The sequence below is a fragment of the Rosa rugosa genome, chromosome 4 (genome assembly GCF_958449725.1).
Source record: "Rosa rugosa chromosome 4, drRosRugo1.1, whole genome shotgun sequence".
In the NCBI taxonomy this organism is placed as follows: Eukaryota; Viridiplantae; Streptophyta; class Magnoliopsida; order Rosales; family Rosaceae; genus Rosa; species Rosa rugosa.
In genome coordinates, this window is record NC_084823.1 from 12,930,455 (window position 1) to 12,942,774 (window position 12,320).

General features: G+C 36.5%; 1 protein-coding gene across 1 annotated transcript; it reads right to left on the reverse strand.

Moving 5' to 3' along the window:
- Positions 1-1,934: 1,934 nt before the first annotated feature.
- LOC133743376 (uncharacterized) lies at positions 1,935-12,063 on the reverse strand. The gene is made up of 15 exons (XM_062171288.1): positions 11,720-12,063; positions 11,549-11,628; positions 10,696-10,850; positions 10,147-10,211; positions 9,865-10,056; positions 9,661-9,712; positions 6,513-6,752; positions 6,270-6,403; positions 5,458-5,647; positions 5,216-5,275; positions 4,848-5,102; positions 4,102-4,360; positions 3,809-4,014; positions 3,378-3,428; positions 1,935-2,690 (listed from the first exon to the last, which is right to left on the reverse strand). Exons 1-15 carry the CDS (start codon positions 11,899-11,901, stop codon positions 2,400-2,402), a joined length of 2,412 nt encoding a protein of 803 aa, XP_062027272.1. The 5' UTR covers positions 11,902-12,063; the 3' UTR covers positions 1,935-2,399.
- Between the last annotated feature and the right edge of the window lie 257 nt (positions 12,064-12,320).

Consider the following 12,320-nt stretch of genomic DNA (forward strand, 5'->3'; position numbering starts at 1 on the left):
GAAAGCCAGAAGGGTATATATTAAAGTCTAGAACTCTGGAAGGGCTTATTATTCGAGAGTCCAGGATTATTACGTGTCTGTCGTAGCAATCATCATGTTAGAAGAAATTAAAATTCGTGTGCGTCTATTGTCACCCTATCATTTTCTTAGTTCAGTCTACAAACATTTGAATTATTAAAAGACTATATTACCCAAGTGTAAAATGACTACTGAGTATATTAATTTTCTAAAATCTAAATTTGTAAAGGAAAAATCAATAAATAAATAAATAACCAATGAAGTAAATAGAAAGATTACTTAATTTCTCATTTGATAACATTAATCTTCATCTTCTCCACCCAAATTTGCATTTATTACTATTTTTTTGTCTTTTTGTTACCTCTTCATCATGAATTCGTTATTTAATTCACAAAATCATTAGTGTTAACTACATCAAAATCTTTGCAATACCTATATCAAAATCTTTTTTCTTTGCATTTTTATATGAAATTTTGTATAGTAAATTAGATTATGATTTTGTTAGATCCCTATATTAAAGTCATATAAAAATGCTAGAGATCCCAAATTTTTATTCAAAATTTAGATCCCAAATGATGTGGCACGCACCATGTTAGCATTTTGCCTTAAAAGTATATTGATGAGGTGGAATTTATTCATTTTTTATTATATTATATTCAGCCTAAACAAAAAATTAAATTTAATCCCTTATCATTTTATGGGAATCGCCTCCACAGCTCCACCCTCACCATACCAATTAATCTCCAAACTTGATCCCTTTTTGCTATTGCTATTTCAGATATCTTGTTGGAGGTTCAGTTCATTCACCCATAACATGACATAAGCAAAAGCTGCTCTCTCTCTCTCTCTCTCTCTCTCTCTCTCTGTCTCTCTCTCTCTCTCTCTCTCTCTGTGAAGTTTTCTGTTGCAAATCTCCGCCATTAAAATGTATTAAACCCTGCATGGTTAAGTTCTTCCTCTTGTCCATCGTGATTTTTTTATTGATTGGGTTTTGATTGCAGCACTAGCACTTTAATATCAGATGATTCACATCCCTTTTCCTATATTTCCAATGAATGATATGAGACATGAATCATATTCATGTATCCTTGCTGGTAAATAGTCTAAATAACATAATTATCAAAATATGGAAAATCCACCTCACTAGTTTTCTAAACAAAAGCTGATGACATAGCATATGCCACCTCATTTGGTATTAAAATTTTGTAATACTTTTTGGGATCTGTAGCACCACTCTTAATATATTATAGTTTTTTTATTGGTATAAATTAAATGTGAGATTTTCATTAAAAAAAATCTCTGTCATATAAGGATATTCTTGGAAATAGAAATGGGTTACATAAGTAAATTTAATAATTGAAATTAAAATGTAGGGTGTAATGAGCAACTAGGGTGAACAAAGAAAAAAGTATGGTGGAAATAGCTGCACCCTTAAAATTCTCGTACTATATCTTGTCCTCGACTACGGATACATAGGACTACATGATACACTAGAAGTGTTCATTATTCAGAGAGTCTCGAAGTACCACATGTTCGTACCAGTAGCTATTCTGTTAGAAAATCAAAAACTCTTGTACTATCATTTGTCCCAAACTACAGTCTACAGATACGTGATAATGCGGGATTACATGATCAAACTTCTCCACAAGGAGTAAATGTCAAAGTAACACTAGTGAATTCATTTCTACTTATTGTGTTGGGAAATTAATTATTTAGTTAGTGTTTAATCTAATTGGTAACTCAAATCCGCATCTTTGTCAATTCAGGACGGCATCTTAGCTATTGAATTAAAAAAAAAAAAAAAAAATACCCACTATGTTTTTCTTCCGTTATGTCATTTTGGTATTGCAAGAATCTCGTGAGTTTCTTCTGGTCTGTCATAGTCGGAAATGAATCTCATTGATTATATCATAGTGGAAATTGGTAAAAAAAGACTATCAAATATTATTACTGCACACTAAAACCATTCCGACCTCTATTGTCTGCTTAGAATACAGGATAACCGTAATCACAGAATCTAACTATCCTATAATATAAGGGAGAAAAAGAACAATTACAGCCTCTAGAACATTCACTACAGGGAGACCTTGATTATCAACCTTCGGGTAAGCACAAGCCACACGGCTGGTGGCCACTTCTAGGAACTTCACATTCAGCTAAACAAGTACAATTTCTACCTGCAAAGTGAGTTCGGTTTTCTAAGCTGATAATGTACAATGGTTGATGTCTTCAAGCAGCTCATCCTCGATGCGCAAAAGGGCATGGCCACTGTTGAATACTCCACCTCTGAAAACCCTCCTCAGTTGGTCCTTGATTTGAAGGAGGGAGATTCCCAACTAAAGGGTAGGCTAGAGAAGAAGACAAGTTGACGGCAACAGGTATTACCGAAATAGGTCTGGGAAAGACCACATGAGGAATCTTGCAAAAATGTCAGATTCCAAAAAATCAATATGGGCGGCCCTTCCGATGAATGAGTTCAAGTTCTTTCCATATGAAGAGGTGTCAAAGTTGACGTCACAGCGCATGAACACTCGATTCTCCAAGCGAGGAGACCGTATTTGGTCCAAGCAGTCGTTCAGCATTTCCAAAAAAACTTTGCCCCTTTTGGAAAAGTCTAATGAAGCAGCTTGGCACATATCTATTCTGGCAGAATGGTAAGGAACGTAACCATCCTGGGAAACACAGACCAATTAATAACAGCAGGGGGAAATATTATTAACTAATTGTTAAGTAATACACTTCCCATGGGAGTAATAACAAAGATTAGTGACATTTGAACCAATAAAACAATCATGAGAGAATAAAATTACTATAATTGGAATATGAATCCTATAAAAGTTCATGACATTCTACGTATTCCATTTTGGCCTAAATAAATCACAGCATGATTCATCAAACTTGAAAAGTGACTATGAGACATCAGAGTAAATAAATGAGAGGTGGTGTGGCGCCTGTAGGTTGAGTAAGGAGTAAGCCTCATACCTAAGACAGGACGAGATTTACTGTTATAAATGTCAAAATCCTAGCATAGTTATTACGTATTGAAAAAACAAAATGAATTACAGAAGCTTTGAAAGTGCCAACTCCATAGAGTGATGCTTACATCAGCGAAGGTTTTTGATTGGCAACAAGTTTTTATTTATTTCAGTGTGGATTGAATTCAATGGGTTGTGGATGACAAAAGTAAAGACGGGTTGTTAGTGATTGTAGGTTCTCAAACACAGTGTCTCACATTAGGCTTGAAGACAAACAGCAGAGAGATATAACCATATAAGATTCTATTAGGTAAGTTGCCAATTTCATCAAGTAAATATTTGTTTTCAACAAATCCATAGGGAAGGGAAGAGAGAGAAAGATACCTGTGGTGAAGACAACAGGATTATATGCTTGAAATTTTCTAGCGTCTTCTTCTGCGAGAGAAAAAAAAATACAACTATTTAGAACTTAAAAATTAAAAAGTCACATTTGTTGAGATTTCTTTGACCCTCTTCTGATTTTTGTGAAACGTGCCATAATTAGGTTTATTTGAACTGCCCCATATTGTATTGAGTAAGCCTGATTCTCTTTGTTTGAGCTTTGATTCCTCAATTCACTATTTTGTTCCTTCATATACCTCCCCAGAATGCAAAAACTAAAAGCCAGATTCACAGATTTGATTACTTTTCCCAAGATGACTAACACTTGTGAAGTCATGAGGCAACCATCCAACGGTTGAGCCACAGTATCTTTCAGAAAAGAAAATGATTATACTCCAAAACAGAAAGTATACTCCAAAGATTTCTTTCATTACCTTACAGAGCTGGTAAAAGAATGTATTTTGGAGGTCTGGATCATCTGTGAAAGTAAGTTGATGAATGCATTGAGTGTTCTTGAGCTTCTTCAAAAGCCACAGCCCAGAGTTAAATAAAGAGTTTGAACTGTATAGATACCCCAAGTGCGGACCCGATATAGAAACATATACGTGTAGGAATCTAAGGTATGGCTCCATCATAGCCTCTGCAAAAACAATGGACGATATCTCACACCAACTGCAAATACGGCAAAACATGAAATCCAAGAACATGAAATCCAGGATTTCATTACCTGTTAGTGCCGTTCTTATTATGACATTTCCAATAGAATGTCCCACAAAGCTAAGCTTAATATCCGCTAAGCTTCCAGATCTTGAAGCTTTATCCATTTTCTTCTTAAGGAAAGTAATAACTTCCTGAGCTAACCTTTGTCCCATTTCTCTGAAATCACTGGATGTTTTGTCTTCGTTTGCCTCTGACATTAGAAACTCTGCCTTGGGATCTACCAAAAGCCATTGATTTCGAATGAGCCGTAAATCCAGATGATGCCCCTGAAGTATGAGAATTTTAATAAGTATCCACTTATCCTCTATCTTATATAACAATGCAGTACAAAGTGCATATCAGTAGACTCAAAAAGCTGTTCCATCAACTGAACTGGTAAAAAGTTGTACAGTAGCAGAGAAACATGAATGACCAACAATAAGTATTTTAATCCATAGATCAATAAACTACAAACATTTCACACCGTTTAGGAGCAAAAATACAGCTGCGTAACATAACTAAAACATATGAGCATCATCTATAGAAAGTTTTAGAAAATTTGTAAAAATAAGTCACTACAAATACTTGGCAAGTTTTCTCCTAGATTGGCATCATGCCTAATTAAGGTAAGCTGCATCATTAGAGTTTTATCAAAAGAACTTCCATAATAGAAACTGTTTACAAAGTGAAACTATCAGAGAGGGTTGCAAAGAAAGAACAGAAAAAACAGTGAAATATATAACTTCATGGACGCTGTAAGAGAGGAAAACTAGCCTGAAAGCCATGCACAAAGACAACAATCTTCAAAACACGGCCTTTCTTTGAGGAGCTATAGCCAGATTGCTTGTTTACAGATTCTGACCCATATACACTTTGCAAGCCAGGAGAATTTAACACATCCAAATGTCTCAAGTAAGAATTTTCACTATTAGTACGCCTAGGTGCATTCAAGACACGCTCCACAATAACAATAGGAATGCTTGATGGATCTCCAAATATATGCAAGTCTTGAATTGATCGATTGTTAATCTGCATTTAAGAAAACAAGACTAGCTCCTAATTACAATAATTACAATAATAAATTCCAAATTTAAAAACCATAACATGGGGTTTGATGTGAAAGCAAAACTGCAAAAGCTCACCTTCATTTGTGCAATACTTCGTCTATGAAGCTCAGCACGGGTAGCTGCAATCTGTGCAGGCTGTAGACAACAAAGTCAGGTCCATGAAACATGCATTGAAGAATCTATATTTGGTCACAAGTACTCTATGCCAACTGGCAATAAATTATGTGAAGGCCTAACCCGTATATTTTACTTAACTCAAACACGTTGGACATATTTTTTGTTTGCCTTTTCAAATCATGTGAATACTGAATACTTACATCATCATTCAGCTTCCACAAACTTGGAGCTCTTCTATGGCCACCACTATTGGAAGAATCATCAAACCCGCTATTTAGAAAGTGATGAGGCATCTCAACCTTAGAGTAAACCATCCATATTGACCATTCAGCTCTTCTATCTTTAGCCCATGTGTCACGCAAGTATTCCAGTATCTTCGTTTTGTTAAACCTGTAATGAATAAATATCACCATACAAACAAGCGCAGATGATCTGAAAAATAAATCAAAGGAGCTAATTTTCTTTTTATGTACAGTGTATATGAATAGAAAATTAATCATATCCATACTGCAGCAGGTCCATCCCAAGCAATTTTTCTTCAATGGAACTCAAGACTTCCCATGAAATTCAAACACACACTCTTCCAAGCATATGACACCCAAGGAACAGATACTGTGTTGTTTAAGTTGTCTCACGCAAAGTAACATTCAAACACTATTGAGATATATTCTTCAAAAAAATTTTGAACCAAGCGTTCATTTATCAGACTAGATCAAGAGGCAATCATTAGTCTAACTATAATCACGGATATGCTTAAAGTTGTTTGCATTGTGTTCATAATACATATGACCATTTCTATGGGTAAAAAACGGTGTACTCTTGACCAAGATTGTCAAAAATGAAAACCAAAGAGGTGATGTTATTAGCTTTTCTAAACCACATAAGCAGCATTGAGTATTACCCTAACCACAGGGACACTATAATTTGTGTAAAAATGGTGTATGTATTTCAAATTTTCAATATAACTATCAAACAGTGAAGATAATTGTAATGGTATCAGACAAAAGCAAACCTGTGGAATTGCAAAAAAGTATTCCAGAGATATAAAACTTGATCTCCCAATGAATTAAAAGAATTCAGTACGGCACCCCTTGATATAGATTGTGGCAATTCACCAGTTCTAGAATCTGATGCGCCATTTGCTTTCTATGAAATAAAAAATAGATGAAGTTCAGTAAAAATGTTAAAAAATGTTAAAACCACAGAAACTTCAAATAAATATATCAAGATTATGCTGTATGAATTAAGCAAGGACCTCAAGACCATTTTGTGGCTTGCCTTGTCCTGAAACTTTGTCATCTGCTGCAACCAAATTTTCTTGCAGGAAAGAATCATTCGTATAATCCATTTTAGAAATAAAATCAGTCAAATCAATTTCTTGGTCAAGAGCCTTGCTAAGTGTCTGGAGCTCTTCAAGCAGTATGCTACGAGCAGCTAACAATGATTTAAGAAGCATGATGCCATTAGAGTCTGCACTAGCTACTTGACCTGCTTCCTAGTCAATCACAAATTTTCAACTTTTAGCACATGATAGAACAGTACTTCAAGAGAGATGGAAAACAAGATATAAACCATAAATTCATATTGCCAAAGAAATAAATACAAGTTCAGTCATCTTGAGGACTAAAGCATTGTGAATAGCAAGCTAAAAAGATGTTCAAGCATTATATAAAGGAATCTAATGCATCCAAAATAAAACTGCAACATAAGATGCATTCAATTCTCACTCTAAACATATAAAAAATCACAATTTGACTAAAGAAGAAGAAATTTCAGAAAGAAACAAAGCCTCCCCAGACTGAAACAAAACAAACCAAGAAACAGCTTAGTTAAAGATAGCAAACAAAGTTTAGTTCAAGATAGCAGACAATCTGAGTAGATCTCTTTCTAAACTCTGGTTTACATAAAGAGCGTTTTTATGTAATCACTGTTATCCAAAAGCAGATGAAGTACTTCGGTTAGTACCTAAAGGGTAAAACAGCAGCCAACAATTTTCTTAACCTCCAACAAACAAAGTTTAGTCTTTTTTTTTTTTCTATATTAATATCACCTTTGCAGAAAAGAAATGTGTTCTTTTCTACCATATCCGAATTTCAAGATAACATGGTATTTTCTAAATCCATGTCATACCCATGTTAACTGCTGTTTCACCCCATATGCCATGTCTGTGTGCTCTAGTATTATGTGGAGGCCTTGTACTACTGGCATCCTGATCTAGCATGAAGCAATACTTCAAGTCTCACTCAAGGTTCATATCATAAATAACCCTAGATTATTGAACAAATTAGGGACACTGTAATTTAAATTTGGTTGTACTTTATGCTGCTATGAAGTCAAATTTGAAACAGCAATGCATACACAATCACACACACGAGCTATAATATAAAACATAACATGTGCAGAAAGGCGCACAGTTGCTTTTTTTTTTGGGTCCTTGACCAAATGCCCCAAAATAGGATAAAATTATCCCACTTACCCCAGCAACAAAATTTTATTCTCACTAACCCAATTTAAAATAAAATGTCAATTTTAGCCTTAACCTAATTAACAAACTACATTTTATGCCACTCATCTCTCTCTCCCCCAACAACACGACTCTCTCTGTTTCTTTCTCTCTCTCTCTCTCTTCCCCTCCGATCTTCACCTCGCCGGAGTAGAATTCAGGCCTATGCGCTCTCTTCTTCATGCTCTACTCCAACCCGAGGCGTTCTTGGACAACCTTAGGAGTTCCAGAACATGGTGGCGAGGATGAACTCGGTGACCATGACGGCGCCGAGCCGGATTCCGAAGAGCTCCTGCACTCGTCTCGCGTTTTTCATGGACCGTTTTGCGAGGACGGCGATTTTGATCCAGAAAGGGTTGGCGAAGGTGAGGACCATGGAGTTGGGGCCGGCGTCGTTGTTGGTGGCGCCGGAGACGAGCTTCTGCGCCGGAGACGAGCTTCCGCGCCGGATAGCTTTTCCAAACCATATTCTGATTCCTTCGCGCTGTCTCTCTCCGCCGCGCTGTAGTCGAGGCTTCGGAGACGAGCTTCCGCGCCGTAGCCGAAGTCGCTGAGGTCGGTGCTGCACCAGGTTTCTGGTTGAACGACTTTGGCGTGCAGATGAGCTGCTGATCGTCGAGGTGAACTGAAACCGGGTTGGGCCTGGTTTGGTAAGAAACTTTAAACCCATAGCTTTTGGGTGTGGTCGATAGCTTTTGAGTCATGGCTTTGTTAACACTGAGGTTGGGATTGATCTTTCTATAGAAAGAATTTGAACAGAGAGATCAACCTAACAAAAGCTATTTTGGTATCCTCTACTTAAACCAAACCCAACTGAAATCACCACTAATGAGAATCAAAGACAAATTAAAGTGGTGTTTGTAGCTTCTCTTGCGTGTGGTCAATGGCTTTTACATTAACCGAGAAGGAAATCCGAGAAAAAAATAAGAAATGTTTATTAAAGGTCCGATAGATTACATCAATTTCTTTTTTCTTTTTCTTTTTTGTAAACTGTGGGCAAAAATCCGAAAAGGAAAAAAAGAAAAAAAGAAAAAAAAAAGTTGTATTGGGGGGCAATAGACGTCTATTGGGAGGCAATAAACGTTTTAAAATTGATATAATTTCTTCGTTTTTTTCTTTAATCAAAGTTTTATCTGTCTAATTTTAGAAATATTAGTTCCTATTCCGGCTACCAAAAGTTCTATTGGGGGGCAATAGACGTCTATTGGGGGGCAATACATGGCTGATAGTCGTCTATTGGGGGGCAATAGACGTCTATTAGGGGGCAATAGACTATCGGGGCAATAAACGTCTATTGGGGGGCAATAGGAGGCAATAGAGGTCTATTGGGGGGCAATAGATGTCTATTGGGGGCAAAAAAACCTTTCCGGTGAGATTTTCAACAAATTCCGGTGACCGGAATCCGGCGAAAGTTAGCCGGAATCCGGCGGCCGGGGATCGGTGACCGGATTCCGGCGACCGGTGACGGGCTCCGGCGAAGTCTCCTATGGTTTCTCTCTCATCCATTTTCTCTCTCTCTATAACTAACAAAGGGGTGAGGGGTAAAATGGTATTAAAAAAATTTAAAAACAAAAAAAAAAAATCTTAATGGGGTATTAGGGAAGACTCCCTTAGAGTGTATTGGGTAAGAGGGAATTAAAAAAACTTAATGGGGTTAGTGGGAAAAAAATCCCTAGAAATGGGGTAAATGGACAAAAACCCTATTTTTTTTTTCTTGTCATGGTATTATGTAAAGGCCTGGAAAAGCAATATGGGAATAGCCAATGTATTGATCAAAAACACATTATCTAAAGCATGAGAGAAAAAGAGAAGAATAGATGGCAAAGATTCTAAACTGAAAAATCTTTAGTTTTCCAAAGTGCCAAGAGAAATGTCTCGTAGAATTCAATGTGAAACATACTTGATTTGACTCAGAAGTTTCTCCACCAACACCTTCAGCAATGCTACGATCACTGAAAGAAATCAAATTACCAAAGTTAATAAAGCAAAAGTTTTACAGACAAGAAATAGTTTCAATATCTTTAGAAAACTACTAACTTTCCAGAAAAGGAAAAGAATGTGGAATTCTAAACCACTTGAGAGACTAGATGAATATGTGACAAACCTGGATACCTTCGATTGATGTTTGTAAGGAGCTTTTAGTAGACTGATGTGTATACTAACATCAACAAGCACTGAATGGAATGCATCAAAATGAACAGGGCAATATGAATGCAAACCCAAAAGAGCTTTAGGAGGAATTCGAAATTCATGGACAGCGGCAGGGTTAGCATCCAGAGCTGCCTGCAAGTCAGACCTGCAACTTGTCCCATGCAAGTAATGACATCACTTTCAATTTGTGAATCATAAGGCATGCAAGAAAAGAATATGAATTATGTGAACTCACCTATTTCCCGATATGGGGGCATGCATAAGCTCAAACTTCAAAAGAACAGCAGATGAGGATAGACCCTGAAAAGTATATACCCCATTAACATCAAAATTTATGAACATTACTACATACACTGGGGGTGGGAGGGGAAGTCCGAAATCATAAAAAACAATCATTGAAAATCTAATTTCTTTTAAAAACAGGATTCTTTTACCTTTACTAATTTTTTTAATTTCCTTTTTTTTTTTCTTTCTTTTTTTTTTCTTTTTTTTTTTTACAAAATTGAACTAATCATGTCCTGTTAGGCAATAGTAATGCAAATTTTAGTGAAAAAAATACACTAATATCATTAAGATACCTAGCAAAGGATTTGTACATGTAGATTGGCACCAATTATTATTCAAAGAAAAGAAAAACCAAGATGAAATTAAGGCTACTTCTCACATAGCATAACCAACACTACCATCTTGAATAAATTCCTTGCAGATGATTTATTACTTAGCATGTCACACCCACCCACACACGAGCAATACATAGAGGCACACAGAGTGAAAGAGAGATAACCTCATTTCCAGCAAGAGACATATTGAACGATATCATGATTGATAAAAAGACGTCCTGCCTTGCATATTTGATACGAAAAGGCTGAGTTGAGAAGCTGTTGTCTGTATCATCTATCCTCCATACTCCATATACATCATCAGAACCAAGATCGGGAGCTGCCAGTCAAACCATTTTATTATTTCAAAGATCTTCCCTCTTAATTTTTGAAACAGATATCAGTTGAGTGCAGTACAACCTTATTAAATTTATATTTGACTGAAGCATAACATTTATCTCTGCCTAATAACAAGAATCAAAGAACCACTCAATCATTTACATACTATCAACGAGTCCATCCCATGAGTGGCAGTAATAAAAAGCAGCTATCAACTGATCTATATGTTGAACCATTCTATTCATTTACTCTTCTCTTTTTCTCACTAGTTATGTAAATGCCAAGGATAAGCTACATTTATCAGTTGGAAAGTGATAGATAAACCCAGGTATGTCAAGCAGAATTTCAACTTTACACCGTCAATCCTCATGCATCCACTCAAACAACCAGTGAAAAGTAGCACGTAAAGTTTATGCTTCCACAAAATAATCTTCTCCTAAAGAAGATAGCAACCAGTTTTCAATAAATTCAGAGAAGCTTGAAAATATTGATTAACAGACACATATCAAAATTTCAAGTGCAATTTCAGATACAATAAGACCAAAGGTTTCAACTTTAATACAAAAACAACCACCAAGCAGCAATGTCCATACTTTATATACACAAAACCTAGATGGGCACTTTATGATTTCAGTTTTGACTGAAATAGTAACCAAAAGACAAGAACTTTGCTCCACAAATGTCATTTCAAGATGGTACCTTCATATTGAACAACTCTTGCTGGAGTGCCCATAAAGTCACTGTCCTCCCATCTCATGGTGATCTTAATTTGGTACCATCTGCAGCAAATTGAAACAAAAACATAAAGAAATTGGGGATTGAAATTCAAATTTTGGAAATGGTAAATGAGGAGGAGGAGCAGGGACGGACCCTTGTTGGAAAAGATCGAGATTGTGGAAGCGGTGAATGTAAATAGCGATCTCCTGAACAGCGTCCAACATAGCCACCGGCGGCCTGAGTTGAGGCGGAGGCAGAGCCGGGTTGGCATCTGCCAATCGCTTTGATGAGGATTTATAGGTGAGACCAACCAGCCATCCTAGATGCCGAAACATGCGTCTTTTACGATCCACAAAATTTGCATTACTTCCCCCTCCCTCCGATCAAACTTTCCACTTCCAACTCCCAACTCTGGGGCTGCTCCTATAACACAAGGTCACACACACTTACCAAATATTCTTTTTTTTTTTTTTTCTTTTTTGAATACTGTATTATATTCCATGGTGCTCTCTTGTGCATACAGTTGGTGAGTTGGGTGTTGCTGATTTATTTCGCTTTTTTTTTTTTTGTTTTAACAAAAAATGATTATCATTTTTTCTACTATCATTTTCCTCGTATTTTCGAAATCAGCCCATCTTTTGTTCTTGTGTAATTCAGGTTTTTATCGCTCTTTGGCGGGAGGGTGGTTGAGTTATCTCCATTTGTGGTAAGGTTTTGGTGCCTACTGTGATGGGTCTTGGGGCTCGTTGTGGTC